General features: G+C 44.2%; 1 protein-coding gene across 5 annotated transcripts in view; it reads right to left on the bottom strand.

Annotated features, from left to right (window-relative positions):
- HTR4 (5-hydroxytryptamine receptor 4) overlaps window positions 1-27,608 on the bottom strand; it is a 303,769-nt gene that overhangs the window by 184,841 nt on the left and 91,320 nt on the right. For 2 of the 5 annotated variants that reach the window (XM_077327106.1, XM_077327107.1), the window contains exon 2: window positions 13,146-13,227. The exons of 2 other annotated variants lie outside the window; for them this stretch is intronic. In XM_077327106.1, coding sequence (XP_077183221.1) covers window positions 13,146-13,171 — 26 coding nt within the window. In that variant the 5' untranslated portion in view covers window positions 13,172-13,227. Of the gene's footprint in view, window positions 1-13,135; window positions 13,228-27,608 lie in introns of those variants that run through there. One more of the 5 variants, XM_077327109.1, reaches the window with a different exon arrangement.

The following is a 27,608-nucleotide window of genomic DNA, read 5'->3' as shown; positions in this document are numbered from 1 at the left end:
TTTCTTGCCTCCAGTAAACAATACAGGAATAAAAATTCTAGCTTGCCTTATATGAACGGTATATTGTAAAACCTTGTTACAAAATTTATTTTATACAAAAAGACCAACCAAAATGGTTTCTAGATATTTTGCCATTTTCAAGTTCCTTTCCTCAATGGTTGTATCCTAAATTCAAAAAGAACAATTAGTTTCAATATTACATAAATTACCTTATTTAAACAAAAATACATTATTTAAACAATAATTTTATAAATGTTGCAAGCACACACACCTCCTACTACAATAGTATTCCTAACAGCAACACTTCTCAATATAGAAAATAATTCCTGCACTACTATCTAGAGAAGTAACAAAACATAATGAATCATCATCTCACAAAATGAATTAAAACTGTTACTAACTACTCTTACCTTATATTACATTTAATAATATTCATAGGCCACCGGCTCACAGGTTTCAGGAACTATAAAAAGATAAGAGTTCCCAAAGGCTACCTGTACCTTGCAGCAATGGTCCCCAACCTTTTTATCACCAGGGACCGGTCAACGCTTCACAATTTTACTGAGGCCCGGGGAGGGGAAGTCTTTTGCAGAGGGACGTCGCCACCACTTGAACCCCTGCTCCACTTGCTTTCCCGCCGGTGCCCCTGACTTCCCGCCGCCCACTGGGGGCGCTGCCAGCAGCAGCTGCACAGTGTCACACCAAGGGGGAGCCCCAGCCATGGCGGCTGCCGGAGAGCACCAAAGGTGAGCTGGCAGCAGAGTGGCAGGGCAGCCCCTGAGGCAGCAGCCTGGGAGGAGGATGAGAAGGAGCTGCGGCCCGGTACTGACTGATCCACGGACCGGTCCCGGTCCGCGGACTGGAGGTTGGGGATGACTGCCTTAGAGCATATAAACCGCTCTCTTGCTAGAGCTCAATCACATGCAAGTGTGGTCTTAAAGGTACAGGACTGTAATAAAATTTCTTATAATGCAAACATTCCAAGGCTGTATTCAAACCACTAGGGCTAAGAGTGTCCAGGTAAATGTAATGACATCCACGTCTTAACAATTAGGCAGGGTACACCTAGTTACTCTAGTTCTCAGCTTGTGGCATATATTACAGTCCACATTAGCTTGCTTTGTATATGTTGAGCCTATAACAATCTTGAATGGAAAGTCCTGATGAAGGACACATGGTGTGACTCAAAGGCCTTTAGTTCTCTTCCAGCCCTAAATTTCTAGAAACATAAAGAAACTGAAATTGGCTTCTCTATTCATAATTATTGTAATTTCCCTTCTGTTTCTAAATCAGGAATAGGATTCTCACTCAGATTCTTGCTCTCAGGTTCAGAAAGCAGGAAGATATAGAGACAGCAGCAACTGATTTCAGAGCAAAGGAGTTTCCATTCTGGCAAATATCCTTACTAACAAAAGCAGTCTTCCATTCTAACAAACAAGGACTCCACCTTGTGACCAATACACATGAATTACAGAGGGGAATTGACTTGGCATATCTCCCTTCTTTACTTTGAGGTCTTCACTCAGCACAGTTTAGGGATATCAGACCCCCACTGGGGCCAGGGAATCCTCCACTTTGGCATCTCTTCCTCCCACCAGGGGTTCTAGAAAGCAGAGGAAATCCTCCCCAAAGCCCCCAGCCAAAAATTGTATAGCCACTGTTTGCAGGCAGCAGAGTCACAAACAGAGTATCCACAAGTTTCAGTTGGGGGGGGGGAGTGGGCTCAATGGCACCAAGTAGAAGAGCCACAAACAGTAGCTTCACAAATTTTGGGTGGGGGGAGTGGGCATGAATGCAACAGGCACCATCTGCAAGTAGCAGAGCTGCAAACGGAGGCTCCGCAATTTTCAAGTGGAACAGAGTAGACAAAAGGTTCTTTGTTTGTGGCAAAATTCTACCACAGAATTTTGCCCAAAAGCAAAAACGTTAGCCTTGACATCTCTGACAAGTTGACATTACTTTTGTGTAACATCAGCATATTGGGGTGTTCCCAGACCATGCTCCCAAATCCCCCCGATTTCACCTGGCAATCCTAGCACAATTCAAACATTGAAAAAATAGAGAAGTTACTAGCACTGGACTCACCAGTGGATTTCACCTTTACCAATCACATATTCTTTAAATTTAACAGGCAACTTTACTGGACTGTGTAATGGAGATGCCTCATTGGCCCATTATGCACGGCCACCGAAACGGCGATTTCGGGTCACATGGAAAATGCGGAGGGGGAAGACACGACGCATACCGGTTATGTACGGGGCGGGGCACGACGGCGGCAAAACCCAGAGTAACCGATTATGCACGCGGCGATCCGGGCGCCGCTTCTGGTTGCGCCCCGGTCACCCGGAAGCTGCGCTTTCTTCCGCGTTTCACTGACGCGGCTTTTTCGGCGGCATGCACCGAAGCTGCGGCCGGTTGCAGCCGGCTCCGTGCGTTATCGGTGATTTTAGTCGCCGCCATTCCACCCCGAATGTGCGCTAAAACCCCCGTGCATAATGGGTCCTTGAGAAGCAAATTGTTTCATTACAGAATTGGCAAATTGAATGTGTTCACAAATGAATTCATAGGGAGAAGGGAAGACCAAGACCAAGATGATGAAGAAGAGTTGGTTTTTATATGCTGCTTTTCTCTACCCGAAAGAGTCTCAAAGCAGCTTACAATCGCCTTCCCTTTCCTCTCCCCACAACAGACACCCTGTGAGGTAGGTGAGGCTGCGAGAGCCCTGATATTGCTGCTTGGTCAGAATATTACTGCTCGGTTAGGGTTAGGAACATCATGACATGCAAACAATGTTTTCATCTTGGCTACAACCATGCCTTCTGTCTTATCTAGCAACAACATAATTTCAGAATATGTTGCAAATCATTATCGCTAAACATTATAAAGTTGAAGTTGCGTGCAGACAATTCACTCCCTACCTGATTGGCCCTCCCTGGGGGTGTGCCACGAATAGAGAGAGAGCACTCTGCCAATGAAGGCAATCAGCCCAAATTGCACTTTGTCAATGAGGGCCAATCAGTTCACTGGATGTGAAATTTACCCACCCAAGGTAAAATATCCTGGGGTGATAATAGATAAGGATATGAAAAATCATTTTGAGAATAACTAAGCTACGGAATGAGATCCATCCTTATAGCATTCAACATTAATAAAGAATGTTTTTAAACAATGTCCTTTCTTGAATTTACTTTCAGTTTATTTCATTCCAAGGACGTCCTTGGAATCAAATAAACTGAATGTAAACTCAAGAAAGGACATTGTTTAAAAACATTCTTTATTATTGTTGAATGCTATAAGGATAGGTCTTTTCTTCTTGGTTTGACTTATCTGAGACAGTCCTGTGTTTTTCCTATTGTCACATGGAATGAGATCTAACAAGAAATCACAAGATGGTCCAAGTTGAACTTATCCTGGTCGGTCCGAATCGCTACTGTCAAAATGAACATATTACCTAAATTCAATTTCTTGTTCCAAGATTTACCTCTACAAATCAAAGACTCTGTGATACATAAATGGCAAAGTGTAGTAAGCAAATTTATTTGGGACAATAAAATACCAAGGATTGCCTTCAAAATTTTGCATGATGAAAAAAAAAAGAGGAGGCCAGAATAAACTTAAAACTTTATTCTCATGTGGTTGTATTGATAGCAATATCAGACTGGATCTCAGTCCAAGTTGAACTTATCCTGGTCGGTCCGAATCGCTACTGTCAAAATGAACATATTACCTAAATTCAATTTCTTGTTCCAAGATTTACCTCTACAAATCAAAGACTCTGTGATACATAAATGGCAAAGTGTAGTAAGCAAATTTATTTGGGACAATAAAATACCAAGGATTGCCTTCAAAATTTTGCATGATGAAAAAAAAAAGAGGAGGCCAGAATAAACTTAAAACTTTATTCTCATGTGGTTGTATTGATAGCAATATCAGACTGGACCTCAGATCCCACAGCAAGAGAATTAATATTAAGAAATGCGGGATGGTAACAAGGTTTTCATAGTGCTCTTTGGCCATTACCTGGACAAAAAAAAAGATGAATATGAATAAGTGGGTGACGACTATGATGAATATCTGGAATAGATATAAGTATATTTAGGTAAATCATCACTTCTGAAATTGCAAATTGAGGCTTATTTTTCCAGAACACATTTGAAAATATTGGGTTGCCTCAAGTACAAGGACCTGTTAATTAGTACTGGCTTATTCAAAAGCCTATCAACTTTGAACACAGAAGGAATTAATTTGTAATGGTTGCAATACAATCAAAAGGTTTCTAGATATAATTCTGATTTTTCAACATATTTGAACCCTTTATCAGGATTACCAGAATTTGAAAATATTTTATTTCAGAATAAATCACATTTACAAGGGAAAATATATACGTTGGTATTGAAATATGAATCTGAGCAGGTTAAGCATTGTATGGTAAAATGGATGCAAAATTTACATTTAAATATTTCCCTGGATCAGTGAAAAAGTCATGGTGTAATTTATCTAAAGTTACAAAATTTCAACCATTAAGAGAAAACTGGTACAAAATGTTTTATAGATGATACATTACTCCTAAGGTTATAAGTAGAATTGCAAAAGAGTGTAAAGGTATTTCCATCTTTCCCCCTACCTGTCCCCTGACCACTTGGCCACAGTGATCCATGCGACAGTCACCTCCAGATTGGATTTCTGTAACTCACTCTGTGCGGGCCTATCCTTGTCCTTGATCCGGAAACTTCAGCTAGTGCAAAATGCAGCTGCGAAGGTCCTCACTGGCACACCTTGGAGGGCCCACATCCAGCCTATGCTGAGGCAGCTGCATTGGTTGCCAATTGCTGTCCAGATCCAGTTCAAGGTTTTGGTTTTAACATTTAAGGCTTTACGCAGGTTGGGACCCATATACCTGAGGGACCGCCTGTCGCCCTATGTACCCCACAGGGCCTTACGCTCTGCGGGGGGGGGGGAATCTATTGGTCGTTCCCAGCCCCAGAGAAGCACACCTAGCCTCAACCAGGGCCAGGGCTTTCTCTGTCCTGGCCCCTACCTGGTGGAATGAACTCCCGGGTGAGCTATGGGCCCTGCAGGAGCAGTCAGCATTCCGCAGGGCCTGTAAAACGGAGCTCTTCCACCAGTTCTATGGTTGAGGCTGGGATTGGCGAGGAAGAGCATAACCCCCCCCCCCGCGCGGGGTTTGAAGTATACACCACTACTCTCCATTCTCGAACGTCCTTGATTGGGTAGGGGGAGAGTGGGAATTTTTTAAAGTCTTTTAGTGGGAGTTTTAATGGGGGATTTTAAGACTGCTGTTACCCGCCATGAGCCTATGTAGGGTAATAAATTTAATAACAACAACAACAACAACAATTTGTTGGAAATGTAATGAAAAAAATGGGCTCTTTTTTCATATGTGGTGTTGTACTAAAATAGCTAAATCCTAGGCAAAAATGCATACAATACTGCAGTCAATGCTTAGGTTTAAGTTTCCTTTAAAACCAGAGAATATGTTGTTGAGCTTTTATCCAGAAAAGTTGCCACATCAAGCAGGGACTTTTCTATGCTATGACCTCAGCTAGAATAACTCTGGCAAGAGAATGGAAATTGTAGACTTCACGTTTTATATCAGCCTGGATGGTGTCAGGATCTTTGACTCAGGAAATAAGCAATCTTGTTTTCGAAACAAAAGTTCTTTATTCAGAAGTGAAAGCGCCCAGGAACATACATTGTCAGTTCTGAGTTACGTTTAGAGACACCAGGGATTATACATGCTGAGCCCCGCCCTCAGGAATGTCAGTTGCCAAACATAAATCAAAAGCCTAACTCATACCAAACTACAAAGTTTATATAATACAGATTTTAATTCCTAGATAGAAGGGGACATGTACAGAGGCATACATCTGTAGTAATGGGTGCATTTTTACATTCAGCTGAACAATAAAGTAGAATTTGTTATGAACCCTGACCGTTACTCCAATACGTCACAGTTGGCACCAGAAGAGAAACCTCTGTGCGAACTAATTTACATGGGAGGCAGCTGTGCCCACCAAGGTTATTTGGCTGGACGCTTATCAGCTTCCAAGCAATCCACAGAGAACAGAGACAGACACAAACTGGTTCCCACCTCCAGGTGAGGACTGGAATCTCTACACCTAAGGCTTAACCTGATTTACAATATAAAGCCTTCTAGCAATGTTTATTTATTTATTTATTATATTTATATACCGCCCTCCCTGGGGGCTCAGGGCGGTTTACATAATAACATAAGAACAATACATGGAACAGTCTATAAAACATTTGAATAACCGTACAATAATAATAACTTGTAATTGTAAGCATATAACAATATAATAGTATAACCAATAAACAATGCAACAGTGCAACAATACAAACAGGGCTAGAGTATACAGGCGGTGTTCTGAGGAGGGGGGGCGGGGGGATATATATTCCATAGGCATGTAATAACAAAGGGGGGGCAGGCTGGATGTCCATCCAATAAACCACAATTATTTGGCAGAACCAACCTGGTTCTGTCAGAAGGACAAGGGCGCAGATCTCACAAAAATGGCCAAACTAACTACTCAGGTCAATGGAAGATCAACACAAGCATTCCAAGGACAATGGCATTATTATCTGGATTTTCTCAGTAAACAGATCTAAGGGTGAACAACGGCAAACTAATACTCCTGAATTTCTGTTGGGGAAATCCCCTGTATTTCTATTTTTTGTTTTTTCTATATCTAATGTATCATTATTTTCTTTTACTAATAATAAAAAATTAAAAATTAAATTATACAAAATACTGCACTGTTTTTCTAAGTCAGGTGACAAAATCACTGATTGCAGCAGCCTCATTATATTGTAGTTACTATAACTTGTATCTCAAAAAATGCGAGGAGTTTTCTTGGTTCACACTACAATTTGAAATCTGTTAAATCTTTATAAAGCTTTATTGGCAAGGTTTGCTAACACCACTTGCATCTGTTCCACTATATATTTCTGGTAAGGCCTTGAAGGACAAGAGTGTCTCATGGCTTAACTGCTGTCCCGCCCTTGGGTGCCTCCTCCTCCAACTGGCTTGCCTGTCTGTTCAGTGGCCAGCCAATCACCTTCTGTCCCCCACCCCTGACCATTCCCTTCTCCTTCCACTTCTCTCTGAGTTTTGGAGGCTGCAGATCCCTGTCGTTGAGATCCCTTCCTGGGGCCTCCAGCCTGCAGACTTTCCATGTCATGGGGGAAGGAGAGGTCATCTGCAGAGTTCTTCCACCCCCACCCCAGTCTAGTGCCCCGTGTATTCCTGAATGCGACTGGCTTGGCCCCTAATATTATTATAATTCTCAAGTGCTTTCCCCCCTATGCCGTGAAGTAAGACTGCAGTTTTATAATCCTCTGACACTTCTTCAGTTTTTCCGACTCCAAGGTACAGTTTTGATTTCTGTTCCCATTTCCTCCTTTTCATCCCTAAATTCACTATTTCTATCACTATTCAGTGTTTCTTGAAAATCCAGCATAGAATACTTACAGATACCTGCTTTTCAAGTCACACAGCAGAGATGGGTGGGTTTAAAACAACACTGATTTATTAGCAAGAAGACACAAGGATGGGAAGAGCTGGCAGGACAGTCTATGCAGTCTACAATTCTTACTAACAAAAAGAACTAATGAGCAGGGACTCTTCCCCAAGAGACTAAATCAACAGAAACAAATATAAAGGTATATACAATAAATATTCTATACTGTTGGGGATAGTTTTTATCACAGAATGAAATAAAACTTTCTGGTTGAATAAAGTTTTTAACACCTAGAAAAAAAACAAAGCCAGAAAGTGATGCACAATAAAGAACTGGAGCCATTATTTTCACAGGGAAGTGGTCCAGGAGCACTATTTATTATCAGTCATTGCATTTTACTTACTATGTTCTTCTCCTTCAGTTCAAAACTGACCTCACACAGCCCCCTCAAGGAGTATTAATCTATACAACCTTATCAGAATGTTTCTGCTTGGCTCCATGTCACAATATGTCCAACACACTTCACTGGTTATAATAATAGCTTTGCCCCTGTTCAGTTTGTCTAATGATGTCTGGAACTGTAAATAATATCAATACAGTCTAGAAATTTGGCAACCAAGCAAAGATGTCATCTGACCACATTTTGGTAGTGCTGTACATCTACTGTCTGAACCCTGGAGCTGCTGTCAGAATTATAAGCTTTTGAGTATGCAAGCAGGTTCCCACCATCACAGCCTCCACTCATTTCTGCAGGTGCATCATATGGATGTTTATGTTTAATTGCTCATCCTAGGAACCAGCTGTCTTCATTAGCATGCAGACAGGTTCAAACTGAATTCCAAGATGCCATAAATGCACACAGATGTGGTAAACACAACAGAATACTAAACTGTCTATTTAAAATATATATCTAGTGGGTTCCTTTATGCTTCTTGTCATAATAATTTTCATTATTTGTAGCATCAGATATTGTTAAGCTATTAAAAATAAAACAACCAAACCAACACTAACCAGTTTGTTAGTAGACTTATTTTCTGAAGATGTTTAGGGCAAGGCTTTCTGGAGTATTATTTACCTGTTAAGGAGCAATTCCCCAAAATAATAAATTATTTTAATTTAAAAAATAAATTATCTAATAGCATAATGGGGGGGGGGTGAGGAGGAAGTTGAGGAGGCACTATGTCAGCATATCTCTGAGATACATGGGTGTATCTCCAACATGCACCAGCCAGGCATCCCACAGCTGAGGAACTGGCATGACAATGGCATGCAGCAACATCAGGCCAAGCTGCTGTACCTGTGGAGAAAAAGGGTATGTCAGGAGCTGGCTCCCTTATGCCATCCCAACCCCAGAACGTGTCACCTCCCAAACCAACAGCAGCTTATGTAAGCAAAAAAACATTACAGCATAGGCCACAGAAACCCATAAAATGGAAAAGCATTTTATTAAGTTTAGACCAGTTCTCGAGCCTAGATCATCCTGTATTCTGATTCTGTCTTCTGTTGTGTTTGCTACCCTTCCCAGTTTAGTATCATCTGCACATTTAATAAGTATCCCCTCTAATCCCTCATCCAAATCGTTTATAAATATGTTGAACAACAGAGGCCCCAGGACAGATCCCTGGACACTCTACTTGTCACTCTTCTCTAAGAGGATGCTGAACCATTAACAAGTACCCTCTGGGTATGATCAGTCAACCAGTTATCGATCCACCTGAATGATAGCCCTTCAAGGATTTGAATATATCATATCAACAGAGCCTCTTGTGGCGCAGGGTGGTAAGACAGCAGAAATGCTGTTTGAAGCTGTCTGCCCATGAGGCTGGGAGTTCAATCCCAGCAGCTGGCTCAAGGTTGACTCAGCCTTCCATCCTTCCAAGGTCGGTAAAATGAGTACCCAGCTTGCTGGGGGGTAAATGGTAATGACTGGGGAAGGCACTGGCAAACCACCCCGTATTGCATCTGCCATGAAAACGCTAGAAGGCATCACCCCAAGGGTCAGACATGACCCAGTGCTTGCACAGGGGATACCTTTATCTTTACCTATCATATCAACTCTTATTCGTCTTCTCTCCAGGCTAAACAGGCCAAGCTCCCTCAACCTTATACAACGTAGTCTCCAAACCCCTCACCATCTTCGTAGCCCTTCTCTGTACACACTCCAGTTTCTCTACAACTTTCTTCAGCTTTGGTGCCTGAAACTGAATAGAGAACTCCAAGTGAAGTCTAACCAGAGCAGACTAAAGCAGTAACATCACCTCATGTGCTCTGGACACTATTCTACTTTTAATATAGAACCAAATCCTGTTTGCCTTTTTAACTACCAAGTTACACTGCTGACTCATGTTCAGTGTCTGATCTACAGAGACCTCCAGATACTTTTCACACATACTACTGCCAAGACAAGCCTCTCCCATCCTATAGTGAAGCATATGATTTTTCCTACCTAAATGAAGAGCTTTGCATTTATTACGATTGAAATTCATTTTATTCATTCAGTCTAATTTTCTAGCCTGTCAAGATTCTGATTCAAATCTTCTGGAGTGTTTGCTACCCTCCCTGTTTACTGTCATCTGCAAATTTAATAAGTACCCCCTTCTATTCCTTCATCCAAATTGTTTATAAATATGTTGAACAACACAGGGCCCAGTACAGATCCCTGAGGCGCTCCACTCATCACTCCTCTCCAAGAAGATAATGAACTATTTACAAGCACTCTGAGTTTGATCTGTCAACCAGCTCTCCGTCCACCAAACAGTAATAGGATCCAGACCGTATTTTGCCAGCTTATCAATAAGAATTTAATGTGGAACCTTATCAAAAGCCTTATAGAAATCAAGGTAAACTATGTCTACAGCATTCCCATGATCTAGCAAAGTAGTAACTTTCTCAAAAAAAGTGATACGGTAAGTCTGACATGACTTGTTCTTGAGAAAGCCATGCTGACTCTTAGTAATTACAGCCATCCACTCTAGCTGCTCAAGGACTAACTGTTTAATTATTTATTCTAAATTTTTAATATATTTTTTTTATTTTCATAAAGATAGAAATATAGAAATAAGATAGGTAGTATAAGTTGTTAATACAAAGAACAATAAAATATAGTCTTCATTTGTTACACTTAAACCCGCTCCATTAAGTGTCCCCTTTTAGTTAAGCTTTGAGTTTGGGCTGGGGCACTGCGGAGATATACTTAATAACATAGGTTCAGCTTACATAGGAAATCTAAGACCCCACATTACTGCACAGTGGTATGAACTTTTGCCCAGAAATTATACAATTTTCACATTTCCACCACATATGAAAAAAGAAACCTTCTTTATCACCACATTTCCAACATTTGTTATCATAATTTTTAGCAATTTTAGCAATCACTTTTGGTGTCAAATACCACCTAAAAAGCATTTTATACTTCCACAGTTCTTGGGATTCTTCAACTAATTTTCTGTTGACTATAAATGTAACCTTGTTGTAGGGATTGCATAGAAAATTAGGATTTTAACACAGTCAAAGAGCTTTCCTGACAGATATTCAACACCATATTTTCAGGTTTGAATTAAATACTTAACATTGAACATTTCTTGTAGAACAAAGTATGGTTACAAAGTATAGACAGAAAAAACAGGCAGAAAATAAATACTAAAGGTGCAAAAATCAGGTGGTTAAGCTAAGATTTTACACACTGAAGGAAATTCAGAAGAAAATGTGCTCTACCAGGAGTCCCCAACATGTTGTCTCTGGGTATCATGGCACCTGCAGGCATCTTTTCTGGTGTCCACCATGTGTTTTAAGAAAGTACACAGGGTCAGAAGGGACTTTTGATCCCCATGGCTTCTCATTGGCTATCAGAGATCTGATGGCCAGTAACGGTTTCTTTTTCAAGTTGCTTTGGCAGCAGCTGCCACCACAGCATAAGGATCTTTTCTGTACAACTGAAAATAAGCTGTATGGAAGAAAACAATTATAAACAATATGTTTGTTTTAAAAGGAATCCTGTTAAACCTAGTTTCTTCTTGAAAGGCTTAAGAGTTATTATTATGCATGACCTCATGCCTTTAGATTTTGCAGACCATTCCACCTCTGGAGGCATCTATTTTGTGGTTGTGCCAACCATCCGGTGTCAGAATTTCAAAGGTGACCATAGGATCAAAAGTCTGGGGGACCCCTATGCTAAAGAATGAACATAACATACCCATCAGCTTCTTCTGTATTATTTAGCACAATAAACAGCAGTTGTATTTTTCTTTTAGATAACGTAAAATATAGCAGTCCTTCACAGTATTATTATGAATACCAAACTTGTATAAAGCTGTGAGAATACTTCTGACAAACTTAGTAAAGTTTATGATCTTTAGCAAAATATATTTATTTTACAAAATTTGAAACTTCCTTGGCAACCCATGGTTCAATGTCTAATGAGAAAATATATTTTTGACAACTTGTGGCAATTATCAAGCTTTGTGAAGGCGATTGTGCTATGCATGTTGTTTAAGGCGGTGGTCCCCAACCTGCGGTCCACGGCCCAGTGCCGGGCCGCGAAGTCCTTGGCGCCGGGCCATGGCTTCTTCCCTCCCCCAGAAGCTCGCCAGGCCACGAGCAAATCGGCCATCAAAGCGGCCGATTACCTTGCAGCCCGGCAAGCTTCTTGTTTCGGGTGAGGGAGGGAAGAGAAGCTTGCCGAGCCGCAAGTTAATCGGCTGCTTTGGCGGCCGATTTGCTGGTGGCCCGGAGGGGCCGGGAGGTGAAGCAGCGGCCGCCGGCATGGCGGCGGCGCAAACGCGCGTGCGCAGACTGCCGCGCACGCATGTTTGTGCCCCCGCCGGGCGCAAACACACATGCGCAGCAGTCCGCGCACACACATTTGCGCTGGGGCTGCCGTGCGTGCGCGGGCCCCCGGGCCGCCCTCTCCCCACTCACCGGAGCAGCGGTCCGTGACAGCCGAATGATTGCGGACCGCTGGTTTAATGTATGATTGCTGGAATTTTTAAGACAGAGATAGCAGTTGTGTTGACAAATGTTATTCATTTCAGTTGATGGCACATATGGAATCCCAAGCAAAACAGTACAAAAACCTGTAAGGCAAAACTCTAGGCTTGTATGACCTCTGGAAAAGAAGAAGAAGAAGAGTTGGTTCATATATGCTGCTTTTCTCTACCCGAAGGAGGCTCAAAGTGGCTTACAGTTGCCTTCCCTTCCCTCTCCCCACAACAGACACCCTGTGAGGTGGGTGAGGCTGAGAGAGCCCTGATATTACTGCTCAGTCAGAACACCTTTATTAGTGCTGGCTGCATGTGGAGGAGCACAGAATCAAATCAGCTCCCCAGATTAGAAGTCCGCACACATAAAGACTACACCAAGCTGGCTCTCTGAAACTGTAGTAGCTTAGCTTAATGAAAGCTTAGATCCATGGTGTAATGTATGCATGTTTGATTACAAGATAACAGTCCTCACCAGCCATACAAATGCCTCAAAACCTGCCTATCTGTGCCCCCCCCCCACACAAGCAGTATTACATATTGAAAGCAATCAGAAAGAAAGCACACAGATCTACCAACTTGCAAACATAGCTTGTCATTATGGATCACCCAGGATTCAACAGCCCAAAACAGCAAGCACAATCCAGTTCAACTGCATACCATGTCCTACCTCACAGTAGCATCAATTGCTTCCATCACAGACAACAGGCATGGAAAACTGGAAGTTTAGCATCCATAGAAGAAATATGGTCCTGCAGTGAAAACAGTTAAAAGGGACAGTGAGTATTAAGGGCTGGAATTATGTGTCATTTATCTCCAATGCACCTATTCATAATGTCCCTGCACAGAAATGCTGCTTATCAATTAGAAGAGGGGGGAAAAGTACTGACAATTGCAACAAATATTTGCAAATTGTGCTGTATTCCCATCATATTAAGTAAGCATACTGTCCTTTTCAAGCCTTGGAAGCTTCATACTGCATTGTTAGTATTTCTGGTGCTGATTAATTATCCATCGTTACAAATACAATTATGTGTACAATGAATGTCTTCTAAAATTGAACACATCTTTGACTGACAAATCTGTTTCTCTCTAGATCACAGATCTGTGCATGTTATCTTGTGTCAAATTAGGATGACGTGATCAGATTCGCATGTTTGAAAGCTGGGAAAGACTGACCAGAATTCAAAAATCACATTGAAAATACAAGACTCAATCTGTAAACCGCTCCTGTGGAGCATCTGTAAACCGCTCCTGTGGAGCAGTAAAAATATAACAGTAAGGGCTAGGTGGGAGGAGAAAGGGGCGTGATGAGTCCATGATAAAAACGCGGACGGGCTAATCGGGAGCTGCTTTGCTCTGGGGCCCAGTGGCCAATGCGGCTTCCCATTGGCCACTTGGCCCGTCCTGGACTCCGAGGTGAGTGGGCCAGGGGAAGAGGCTTCGCCGCCGGGAAAAGAGCAGGGCCTGGGACCTTGGGCGGAGACCTTGGCCCGGGACCTTGGGGGGGAGGGGTGGTGGGAAAGCTTCGACTCACCCAGAAGAGCAGGCCCGCCACGTCGGAGACGTGTCTAAGCCAGGACCTCGGGGGGAGTGGGGAGGGGGGAAAAGGCATTGGCATGGCGAGAAGAGCAGGCCTGATGCTCCTGTCGCCGTGCCGAAGCCACCAAATCGGTGGAGGGGTTGAGGAGAGGGGCCGGTGGGGATGCTGCGGTAGGGGCGCTTGCAAGGAGCTCTGCGAGCCCTCCGGCCCCACCAGCACCCATGCTAGCACCCATTGTATTTAAAAATACAATGGACTTTGCCCCTAGTTATGTTATAATTCCTTATATCTAAGATAATAAATATTAGCTATGCACCCTATCATTACTACTTACAAATACTCGTTAGGTCATATTTTTATATGCTACTTATAAATAAGTATAGCTACTTATAAATAAATAACTCTACATGACTTATGAGATGAAAGTTTACCTGCCACACTTTGAACCTGCCCGTAGTTAAAGTTCTTCCTCTTCCATTTTTTCATCACTAAAGCCCGTGAAATAAATTAAGCTGAGAGACAAAGAGTGACTAACTATAGTCCAGCATGCTTACTATTATATCTCACTGGCTCTCAGTTCATATGGCAAACATATACCATACCCCCAAAAGGTATGCATTCCTGTAGGCCCACACCTGTATTCCTTAAAACCTATAGAGTATGAGACTCTGAAAGGTCTTGGACTATGTGACAGTTAATTCTGCTATTGCTTTTTCCCATTCTTTAAACTATACATGTCTAAGGCATTTTAAAGACAAGAAGAATCTGCTTATCACCTTGCTGGTACAAATTGCCTGGGAGAGGACAACGCTACATGATGAGAGAATGTGTTTCTATACTTAATAGTTCTATACTTTAGCTTGAAGGAATCGTTTGTACTTGTCAGATATTTAAGGGTTCCTCTTTATCTATCAAACAATCTGACAAATTGCCACAATTTTGCTGAAACAACTCAGCAACTAATATAAATCGGATTACAAGATGGCTCATAGTGCTAGCCTCAATACATTTACAGGTTAGTACCTAGTGCCTCCAGCAATATGTGGCCCGAGAACTTCCAGAAGTATAGGCAGGATTTTGAAGAGGCAGAGGAACTAGAGATCAAATTGTTTGGGTGACGGACGCATTTTAGTCCGCCCACGGAGACTTATGGAATCCGAAGGATTCCTGAATGCTCTGCGGGACCCGATGCCCTCCGGTGTCTCGTTGGAGGCCTTGGTGGAGGACTGGCAGTCCCGCCTGTTGGCCGCCATTGACGAGATAGCTCCTGAGCGCCCTCTCCGCCCTCGCCTCAAGCAGGCCCCGTGGTTTACCGCGGAGCTTCGGGAGAGGAAGAGGGAGGTGAGACGGCTAGAGCGAGTGTGGCGGAAGACCCGCGACGAAGCTACAAGAACATCTCATCGCACGCTTATGAGGGCGTATGAGATGGCGGTGAAAGCGGCAAAGTGTGACTACTTTGCTGCGGAAATCGCGTCCGCTAGCTCTCGCCCAGCCCAATTATTTAGGATAGTTCGGACCCTTACTGCCCTCGAAGGAGGGCATCAAAATAGTAGTCAATTGGAACTAGGCTGCGAGGCTTTTGCGAGCTATTTTGCGGATAAGATCTTGTCGCTCCGTCGTGACCTTACTGCCACAGTTGATACAGTTCGTGAACTAGAAGCTCCGTGGCCGTTACGGGGGATCAGGTTTGATGGCTTCAGGCGGCTCTCTTTATCCGAAGTGGACAAATTGCTAGGGTCGGTGAGGGCGACCACTTGCCCCCTTGATCCCTGTCCGTCGTGGTTGCTTAAGATCAGCGACCCACGGATAGGTGTTCCCCTGAGGGAGATTATAAACCTCTCCCTTACATCGGGAGAATTCCCTCAGCGGCTCAAGGAGGCAGTGGTTCGCCCTCTTCTGAAAAAACCATCGCTGAATCCGCGGGACCCCGCCAGCTACCGCCCGGTATCGCATCTTGCATTCCTGGGCAAGGTGGTTGAGAGGGCCGCCGCGGACCAGCTCCTAGCATTTTTGGAGGAAACTTCGGCCCTTGATCCATACCAGTCTGGGTTCCGTCCTGGCCATGGGGTGGAGACTGTGCTGGTCGCCCTGACAGATGATCTCCGGCGCCAGCTGGACCGGGGCGGGTCGGCCATTCTCGTGCTATTAGACCTGTCAGCCGCATTTGATGTGGTTGACCACGAGCTCTTGGTTCACCGCCTCGCTGATACTGGGATTGGAAGGGTGGCTCTTAAATGGCTATCCTCCTTTCTAGAGAACAGATCACAGAGGGTCGCTGTGGGGGAGGAGTTATCCGACTCCTTTGCACTCCCATGTGGGGTGCCACAGGGAGCGGTGCTCTCCCCCACGTTATTTAACATCTATATGCGTCCCCTGGCTCAGCTGGTACGGAGTTATGGGCTTGGGTGTCACCAGTACGCTGATGATACCCAGCTCTATCTCTTGATGGACGGCCGGCCAGATCTCCCCCCAGAAAAATTCGCCAGTTGTTTGGAAGCAGTGGCTGGATGGATCAGGAAGAGCCGCCTGAGACTCAACCCCTCTAAGACGGAGGTCCTTTGGCTAGGCCGAAGGGAGCAGGAACAGGAAGCGCGTCTTCCCTGCCTGGACGGGGTACAATTGTCATCTGTGCCCCAAGCCAGGAATTTGGGAGTGATTCTGGATGCCTCACTCTCCATGGAGGCCCAGGTCACTAAAGTAGCCCGGACGGTGTTTCTCCATCTACGCCAAGCTCGGCTACTAGCGCCCTACCTGCCCCCGGAACACCTGGCCACTGTGATCCATGCAACGGTTACTTCTAGATTAGACTTCTGTAACTCGCTCTACGCGGGCCTACCCTTGTCTCTAACCCGGAAGTTACAGCTGGTACAGAATGCAGCTGCACGGGTCCTCACTAAATCATCTTGGAGGTCCCATGTTCAGCCTCTGCTGAAGCAGCTGCACTGGTTGCCAGTTTGTTTCCGGATCAGGTTCAAGGTTTTGGTACTAACCTTTAAGACTATACGCGGCTTGGGTCCTGCATACTTGAGGGACCGCCTATCTCCTTATGCCCCCCGCAGGGCACTTCGCTCTGCGGGTAAGAATCTGCTGATGATCCCAGGACCCCGGGAGGCACGCCTGGCCTCGACAAGGGCCAGGGCCTTTTCGGTCCTGGCCCCTACCTGGTGGAATGAGCTCCCTGAAGAGCTGCGGGCCCTGTCGGAGCTCTCTGAGTTCCGCAGAGCCTGCAAAACGGAGCTCTTCCGCCAGGCGTTTGTCTAAGGCCGGGTGATGGCCCGGGGCTAAGATCGGACCCCTCTCCCCGGAGGGGGGAGGCCAGTACTAAACTGACCTGGTTCCCCAGAGTGTTCCATCCTATGCCCAATTATCCTCCGTTCCCTTCTGCTCATCCAGTGGGCCTGTACGGGAATAGTTTTAATCGCCATCATTGTGACTTAGTCATTGTTTTAATGGGGTTTTTAATGGGGTTTTAATGGGGAATTTTAATGGTTAATATATTGTATTTGTATTGAAATGTTGTGAACCGCCGCGAGCCGGTTTCCGAGAGCGGCGGTCATACAAATCAAATAAATAATAATAATAAAAATAAAAATTGCCAACATACGCTGGATCATGGAGAAAGCTAGGGAGTTCCAGAAGAACATCTACTTCTGCTTCATTGACTATGCTAATGCCTTTGATTGTGTGGAGCACAACAAATTGTGGCAAGTTCTTAAAGAGATGGGAATACCAGAGCATCTTATTTGTCTCTGGAGAAATTTATATGCAGGTCAAGAAGCAACAGTGAGAACTGAACATGGAATCACTGATTGGTTCAAAATTGAGAAAGGAGTTCGGCGAGGCTGTATACTGTCACCTTGCCTATTTAACTTGCATGTGGAGCACATCATGAGAAAGGCGGGATTAGAGGAGTCACAAATAGGGATCAAGATTGCAGGGAGAAATATCAACAACCTCAGATATGCAGATGATACCACTCTCATGGCAGAAAGTGAAGAGGAATTAAAGAGCCTGTTGATGCGGGTGAAGGAGGAGAGTGCAAAAGTTGGCTTGAAACTCAACATCAAGAAAACAAAGATCATGGCATCCGGCCCTCTGAATTCCTGGCAAATAGATGAGGAAGAAATTGAGATAGTGACCGATTTTATTTTCCTGGGCTCTAAGATTACTGCAGATGGGGACTGCAGCAAAGAAATTAAAAAACGCTTGCTGGGGAGGAAAGCTATGGCAAATCTAGACAGCATCCTAAAAAGCAGAGACATCACCCTGCCAACAAAAGTGCGTCTAGTCAAGGCTATGGTATTCCCAGTTGCAATGTATGGATGCGAAAGTTGGACCATAAGGAAGGCCGAGCGTCAAAGAATTGAGGCTTTTGAACTCTGGTGCTGGAGAAGACTCTTGCAAGTCCCTTGGACTGCAAGGCGAACAAACAGGTCAGTCCTAGAGGAGATCAGCCCTGACTGCTCCTTAGAGGGCCAGATCCTGAAGATGAAACTCAAATACTTGATCACCTCATGAGAAAGAAGGATTCCCTGGAGAAGAGCCTAATGCTGGGAACAATCGAGGGCAAAAGAAGAAGGGGATGACAGAGAATGAGGTGGCTGGATGGAGTCACTAAAGCAGTCAGTGCAAACTTAAATGGACTCCGGGGAATGGTAGAGGACAGGAAGGCCTGGAGGATCATTGTCCATGGGGTCGCGATGGGTCGGACACGACTTTGCGCCTAACAACAACAACCAAGTGCCTACAAACAGCTGTCTAAGTAGGAAAGCTAAAAATAAAATAGTAGGGATGTCAAAATGAAAGGGTGCATCAGTATTAGAATTATATCACTTCCTCTGCAACTAATCATGCCCAGAAGTTGCATAAACTCATAATCCTTCAATTTATACAGTCAGTTGCTTTGTGTTTCCACAGAATAACCTACTATTTTCCAGTTGGGATACAGGAATTAGTGCAACAAAGAACTTAGATAGTGTAATCCTTTTACTGTAACTAAAACATTTGTTTATGAAGAAACTAGGGTTGTTCACCTCTACGTGTGGTCTGGAATTCTCCTTGACAACTGATCTCCTTCCAAAAATTCAGTTCCCTTAGAACAGTGGTTCTCAACCTGTGGGTCGTGACCCCCTTGGGGATCGAAGGACTCTTTCACAGGGGTTGCCTATCCGTATGTGCATGTCCTCCCCTTCTCCTCCCCACAAGCTACCTTGGCAAGGGGCAGAGCGGGCGATGAGGAGCAGCAGCAGCAGCCACCTGGCTGTGTCCCCTCCTCTGTGCTCTCTCTTCCACCACCTCCACCTTTGCTCATTAGTAACCATACACATACTTCTTCTCCACAGGAGATTACGCAAGGCAGCCCGTTCCTAACCTGCATACACTTACATGCTGGGTATTCCCCACATTCCCTAGCACTAGACCACTAACAAAGACCATCCCTTTTGCGCACACACACAAAAAGGTGTGTGTGGGGGAGTTGGTTCCTAACTAGGATTGCCAGCTCTGAACTTGTATATACACAAAGCCAGCACTGCCCTGGGACTGAGGTAGCATCTCTTCCTCAGCAAGTTCCAGGGCTGAGATGTCTCCACAGTAGGGACTTACATAGCTCAACATGCGCTGCATCAGAGAGCTGCTGCGGCATTTGCATCAAAGCCTGGCCCCAGCACCGGATGTGAAAAAACAGATCAAAAAATGGAACATTTCCCCCCTGCACGCCCCCCTGCAAGCACAGTCTGCCCCAAGGGGTCAAGCATGACACAGGCTTGTTGTTGTTGTTAGGTGCGAAGTCCTTTCTTCTCATGAGGTGGCCAAAGTATTTGAGTTTCATCTTCAGGATCTGGCCTTCTAAGGAGCAGTCCAGGCTGATCTCCTCTACACTGACCGGTTTGTTCGCCTTGCAGTCCAAGGGACTCACAAGAGTCTTCTCCAGCACCAGAGTTCAAAAGCCTCAATTCTTTGACGCTCGGCCTTCCTTATGGTCCAACATTCACAGCCATACATTGCAACTGGGAAGACCATAGCCTTGACTAGACGCACTTATTTGGCAGGGTGATGTCTCTGCTTTTTAGGATGCTGTCTAGATTTGCCATGGCTTTCCTCCCCAGGAGCAAGCGTCTTTGCTGCAGTCCCCATCTGCAGTGATCTTGGAGACCTACTCCCTGCTAACCACTCCCTTTTCAGCCCACTGCCAAACCTTGCCCAAGTGTCTCTCCCCCCCCCCATGCACCAGATGCTGTCTGCCATGCAAAGGTATAGTAATAATTCTGCAGTTCATCCACATTTTTCCAACAGGCACTCTTCCCTTTCTTGCTCTTTGCAGCCCCTTAGAGTAGGTAGGAGTGGGACAGGATGTGACCCTCCCAACTCCCACTGAACAGCTGCAATAGGCAGCAGAGATTCTCTGGATCATGCTTTGGAGCCAGTAGCGATGGGATTCCATTCCATTGCTTCCTCATTCCAATAAACTGCCTCAATGACTCAAGTTTTAAAAGCAACATGTGCTTGTTCCCTATGAATGCTGCTGCCAGACAGCTCCAATGGATTGCTGAACCCCCTTTACAGTTTCCTAAAGCCCAAAGTAGTGCCAAAGGAAACGATGCCTCCCTGAGTATGCTGCTACTCCCTGTCAAAACAAGTTGTCTTGGAGATACATGGGAACAGCACAAATGGTGTGGAACCTGCAGCATTCTGTGCCTCACTCCCACCACTATTTAGGACAAGAAAATAAATTTACCCTAATAAAGAAAATGAGTGGCACTGCACTACAAATGGAGCAGCTGACAAAGATGAGAGGCTTCAATCAACACTATTTCTTCATGTGCCTTATAAGGATGCAAGTGAAATCATTTTCAAGTTAACCACAATGTGGATAAGCAAGCTTTGATTAATAAACATGTACCTTAAAGAAATGTGACATATAACTGTTACAGATTCAATGGGAATGCAAAGTGAAAGAGAAAGCATTGTCTCACAAAACTCTGATTTTAATAAAATCAGATAAAATGGCATCCAGATTATTAAAAGAGGATAGAACATGCAGAGGATATATGCAGAACAGTACAGGACAGTTGGCAGAGTTGGGGACAGTAGAAAACACACACTGGCCTACAGTTTGGAATTTCATTTGTTTGTAATTAGAAATATATATTTCACAATATATAATTACATATTGTTTTTGTGATTAAGCACCATGCTTTAATTATGATCAATTTGTAACAGTGAAATTACATCCTGCATATCAGATATTTACATTACAATTCATAGCAGTAGCAAAATTACAATTATGAATTAGCAACACAAATAATTTTATGGTAGGGGGTCATCGCAACATGAGGAGCTGTATTAAAGGGTTGTGGCATTAGGAAGGTTGAGAACCACTGCCTTAGAAGAAATGGCAAGTTCAGAGAGTGGACTCCATGGTATATCATAAAGTATAGGAGAAATCAAAATCCTTCAGTGATATCACATTCTCACTAAGCTCCCTCCCCATCCCATCTGTGGTCTCATCAAGCACTTCCCCCAAACTCTCCCAAGCCAGAGGTTGGAAATCCTAGAAGAACCTGTCTTCGTGATATAATAGTCTGAAAGATAATACAACAATTTGTAACGGAATACAATTGACTCATGAGCTGGATCAAATGATAATTTCTAAGAAACCTTGTAACATATACATTCCAGTCCAATCCCACAATTAATGAAAGAAAATTATTGCTATTTTTGAAACAATCCATATTGTGGGCAATAGCCCTGCCACCTGAACCCTAATAAAGCATACTGGTCCCTCCTTTGCTATGCTTGGGCCCTGGGCAAGTAAGGCTCTATATATTTAATTCACAAGTTTTTCCATAACCACCTGATTTTATTAGATTAACCACATTATTAATCATGTTCTAAAGGTGCTGTTCCACTAGCTTAATAGAATTTATGGAAGCAGAAAGGTACTTCCACTGGCAAAGGGTGAAATGTTGATAAGTCTCTTTCCAACTGAAGCCCTCACCTCACTTTATCCCTAAATATTCAATAGGATCCATGAATCCCCCAAAACAGAGTTCAGTGAGAAGCAATGAGAAGCATGAGAGGGAAAATGGATAAGTCTTACTCCACAAGATTTATTCTCCTCATAGTACTTTGGATCAAACCCTCTTATTTACACTAAAAACCAAGAGTAATAAGTATAACCCATGGCCCAATACTGTTCTCAACAATCCTTCAGCACTGTAGACATATAAAATAAGCTAAATAAAATAAAGGAGCACAAAAGTCTCTCAGGAATCTCTGGCACTGTCAGGGTTGCCTCTGAGACATTAACAAGAGATCAAGCCTTCCACAGTAAACAATGGTCCATCGGCTATACAAAATAGGCTGTCCCCTTCAGTGACCAGATCTCCCCAAGCAATCAACCATTATACAGTTTAGTCTGGCAACTGCACAAAGGTAAAGAAGTCTAGCTTAGATTGTTGCTGCAAAGCGTTAGGAGAGGAAAATCTACCTTATCTTTAATGATGTTTTGCAAAACTGAGGCCCATTCCGGACCAGGATCAATGTGTCAAATTGATTACGGAAAGAAAAAGCACAATTTTAAATAGTGGAATTCGGCGTAACGCATACCTGCCTTTGTAGTGGAATCCAGTTGCGTTTCAATCGTTTCCCACAAGTTTCCGGTCTCGGCAAAAATCGCTAGAAAGGAAGCAATATTTGCCATGCTTTGTCCCGCCCCTGGCTGTCAATCAAATGAGCAGCCAATGGGTGGTTGTTACCATGTTCCGGAAAAGCCCCTTTGCCTTTAAGAACATGTTTTTTTTAAAAAAAGAAAAACACATGTTGCAACGAATATACCTTGATTCCTTGATTCCTTGCTTCCCCCTAATGTAGAGACCCATTTAGCTGGCAGCTGGCCTGTGAGCTACTGATTCATTGTTGCCATGCTCCCCTGAGTGAAAAAAAAAATCCCCCCCCCCATGCATGGGCGCAATTTTTGGCCAAAAATAAAGGGAACTTGCAAACAGGGCTTGTGCTGTGCTTGGTGACTGGAGGCGAGCTTTAAAGCAGCTCTGTGGAGGGACTGCATCCAGAGAAGCCTCGCTGGGTGAATGAAGGCTCGCCGGTTCATTGCTCTCCGCTCGCTCAGAGAATAAAAAAATGGCGATCGCTTTGCCGGAAGATCAGAGGAGAGAGCCAGGGGGAGGGACTTTGCTGAAACCGCAACAATGGTAACGCACAGAACTTTTTTCTCTAGTGTTGCAGACTGGTTGTAAGAGTGTAGCATTTTCCAGAGGGTGAATCCACTTTTTGGGATTTTCCTGGAAGCACTACAACGAAGCGCTTTTTGCTGATCGGTTTCAGGAGTGTGGCAGATTGTATACGTCGTTGTGCATAACTACATTTTAGTGGCGATTACAATTTGCCAAACTCCTGTTACATTAAACCTGTGAGGAATGGACCTGATTCTCCCCTACCTTTCTCCTGTCTTTTGCCAAACATTATTTAATATAATCAATAAAAGACAAACTTAAAAAAAAATTCTAATTTTTATTTAATCTCTATAAACCCTCCTGTTTGTTCCCCATCAGGAACCTTTTATAGATTATACTTCATTATTCCAGTTTTCAATCTCAGTAGGTAAGCAGAGAGGGAGAAATGTGTAAAGAGAACATTCTGTACAAATAGTGTGGCTCCAATATGCCTCTCTGCTTTGGGGATATTGTACATGACAGGATATAAATTTGTTCAAAGGCCCAAAGGTTCAAAGTAGCTATTAGATCTGTTGCACCAAGAAGAACCTAAGTCTCTGGAGACTGTCCTGACATCCTTCAAGAGAGTAGCTCAACAAAGTATTATCTACTTGATACACAAATCATATCTAATATTGGGCTTTTACACAGAGGATAGAGGTGGTTTCAAGTGTTAATCAAAGCTCAGTCTGTCTTCAGCTAGGAATACTATTGTGACAACAATGAGATAAATTCATGAATTCATAGTAGGAAGCACCAAAAATATGCAGTCCTTTACAATTCTGCCTGCTGATGTATTCTAGGTAATACAGATGTGAAATTCTTGTGAGAAAACCATGTTATTTGTTTGTTTATCTATTCAATTTATAGTTCGCCTTCCACCTTGGACTCAAGGCAGATTACAAATTAGTAAAAAGAAAAAGGAAAAAACATTAAAACTCCCAAATTTTAAAACCATGATCAAAGTTAAAAGTCAAAATATGGTAGAAAAGAAATCCTCTATCCTCCCCACGGTCATCCATTGGGGGTGTCATCAGATGGAATGACATAGCCCGAGATGGGCCCACTGAACTTAACAGACCCAACCTCAACCAACGAGGTGGCAGAAGAGCTCCATTTTACAGGCCCTGTGGAAGTCTGATAACTCCATCAGAGCTCTTAGCTCTCCCGGGAGTTCATTCCAACAAGTTGCGGTCAGGACCGAAAAAGCCCTGGCCCGGTTCAAGGCATCTCTCTCTGGGGTTGGGAACCACTAACAGATTAGTACCCATAGAGCAAAAAGCCCTTTGGGAGGCATAAGCAGACAAGTGGTCCCTCAGAGCCAGTTTGCTGTAGTGGTTAGGAGTGCAGACTTCTAATCTGGTGAGCCTGGTTTGAATCTGTGCTCCACCACATGCAGCCAGCTGGGTGACCTTGGGCTCATCACGGCACTGATAAAGCTGTTCTGACCGAGCAGTGATATCAGAGCTCTCTCAACCTCACCCACCTCACAGGGTGTCTGTTGTGGGGAGAGGAAAGGGAAGGTGACTGTAAGCTGCTTTGAGCCTCCTTCGGATAGAGAAAAGCAGCCTATAAGAACCAACTTTTCTTTTTCTTCAGATAGGCAGGCCCCAAGCCGCAGATGGCCATGAAGGTCAAAACCAAAACCATGAACGTGATATGGGTCATGACTGGAAGCCAATGCAGCTGCCTCAGCACAGGATACGTATGGGTTCTCCAAGATGATCCTCTGAGAACCCTAGCACCTGTATTCTGAACCAGCTGGAGTTTCCAGGTCAAGGACAAAGGAAGGCTGGTGTAGAGCGAGTTACAGAAGTCCAATCTAGAGGTGACTGTTGCATGGATCACTGGCCAAACAGTCCAAAGGCAGATAGGGTGCTAGTAGCTGCACCTGGTGAAGATGGTAAAAGACTGTGCATGCTACGCATGTGACCTAAGCCTCCATGAAAAGGGAGTCATCAAGAATCACCCCCAGATTCCTTGCCATGAGCAAGATGGTGAGTTGTGCCCTGGCAAAGGTAGGAGATGCACTTCCTATCTTGCCTTTTTCCTGCTCAACCACAGGATCTCCATCTTGGAGGTGTTGAGATTCAGGTGGCTCTGCTCTAACAATACAATTACCACTTCCAAACATCTGGCAAATGTTTCTGGGGGGAGTCCAGGTGGCTGTCCATGAGGAGATAGAGCTGGGTGTCATCTGTATATTGATGGCAACCCAGCCCACAGCTCCAGACCAGCTGTTCTAGAGACTGCATGAAGATGTTAAACAATGTGGGGGAGAGTATCGCACGCTGTGGCACCCCACAAGGGAGTCAATTGGGGTATGACAAAGTCTCACCCACTGCCACCCTCTGTGTCTGGTTCTGGAGAAAAAAAAGCATAGCCATTGGAGGACTGCTTCCTGAATCCTGGCCCCGGCAAATCAATGGTCCAACACAGTCGATAGGTTGAGTAATATGAGTATGGCCAATTTGCCCCGATCTAGCTGGAACCAGAGATGATCCACCAAGGCAACCAACATCATCTCCACCCCATGGCCAGGATGGTATGGATACCTGACTGGTATGGATCGAATACCGAAGTTTCCTCTAAGAATGCCAGAAGCTGTTCTGCTGCAGCCTTTTAAACTACCTTTCCCAGGAATGCAAGATGCAGAACCGGGTGGTAGCTGGTTGGGTCCCGTAGGTCCCGCGATGGTTTTTTGAGTAAGGGATGGATCACTGCCTCATTTAATATATCTGGGAACTCCCCTGTAGACAGGGAGAGGTTGACAATTTCTCCCAGATGGCCTCATATCAGCTGGTCACTTGTTTTGAATAACCAAGACGAACAGGGATCAAGGGGGCAAGTGGTATCCCTCGCTGTCCCCAGCAACTTGTCCACTTAGGTTTCTTTAAGTCATCTGAAGCCATCAAACACATCCTCCATCAGGCCTCCAGTTCCCTCTCTGTTAAAAGTGGTGGGAAGGTCCTGGAGGAGTGACAAGATTTCATCCATGAAAAAGCTTGCTAATGCCTCAGAGTCAAGAGCAAATGCCTACTATTTTGGTGCCCTTCCTCGGGGGTGGTCAAAGTTTGAACAACCCTAAATAATATTTATTTGTTTGTTTGTTTGTTTGTTTGTTTAGGTTTCTATACCACCCATTTCTTTGCAGTTCTGGGCAGTTTAAATTGAACATTATATAAGACAAATTACATCGAACGATATATAGTAACAACAGTATGTAACAACTTTCATATAAGGCATCAGAACATTGCAAAACCACATTATAAATAACAATTAACAGTAACATTGGGGGTTGATTAGGCCAGGCGAGAGCTCGCAGATGTGATTGAGGTAGCATGAAACTCTTGTTTGGCCACCCTAACTGCCATGTCATATGCCCTCATAAGCATGTGATAGGATGTTCTTGTCACTTCGTTGCGACTTTTCCACCGCACTCGTTCTAGCTGTCTCACTTCCCTCATTCTCTCCCTTAGCTCCCCAGAATACCAGGGAACCAGTTTGAGGCAAGAGCAGAGAGGGCGCTTGGGAGCAATCTTGTCAGTGGTGGTGGTTAAGCAGGACTGCCAGTCCTCCACTAATGCTGCCAATGAGCTGCCAGGAAGCATTGATCCCGCAGAGCAGGGGTCCCCAACCTGAGGCCCACGGACCACTTTCTGTGCAGCCCTCCAAACTGCTTGTCTGCTGCCATCACTCTCATTCTAGGTGCTTTGCTAGCCAGTAAAGCTCCAGCACCCATACCACTCAGCTTTTTAATTCCCCCTCTCCATGAATTACCATGTTGAAGCTATTCCGGAAACAGGAAAAGGTATTTTGCATACTGAACATTTCTAGAAGCTCCACCCATCATAGCAAGTGGCTCCCAAAATTACTGGTGAGGTTGTTGCTGCAAGCAAAAGCAGTCTTCCTTCCACAACAAAAGCTGATTGCTCTGATTTCTGGCCTTGCTTGCTTCTGTCTCTCCTCCCTTCCTCACTCCCGCTAGGAGACTTCTCATATATCTGTGATTGCAGGAGCCGGTGAGTGGCCCCTTGAGTACTCTCTTAGCAGGAAAGTTTATGGCATTCTCCTTCTCACATCTTCCTCCAGCCAAGGTCCCCTCCCTCTCGCTGCCATTTTACTTCTCATGATTGAGGCTTGGCTGGCAAGCAGTGATGTGAATGTGCACCCTGCATATATTTTGAAGCCAACTTAATGGCATATCCTCTGTTTCAGATGGAAGGCTGCGCTCATTCACTCTTTCTGTCTACTTGCCCTTTTTTGGAGGGCCCCCAATTTTTAACGTATTAAAATTAAAACGTATTAGCAGGTGTATATTTAAACTTCAAAGGAACTGTGTTTATTAAGAAATAAA

This window comes from Paroedura picta, chromosome 3 (assembly GCF_049243985.1).
Source record: "Paroedura picta isolate Pp20150507F chromosome 3, Ppicta_v3.0, whole genome shotgun sequence".
Lineage (NCBI taxonomy): Eukaryota > Metazoa > Chordata > Lepidosauria > Squamata > Gekkonidae > Paroedura > Paroedura picta.
Note: the sequence above shows the minus strand (reverse complement) of the source record. Positions and strands in the feature narration are given on the sequence as shown.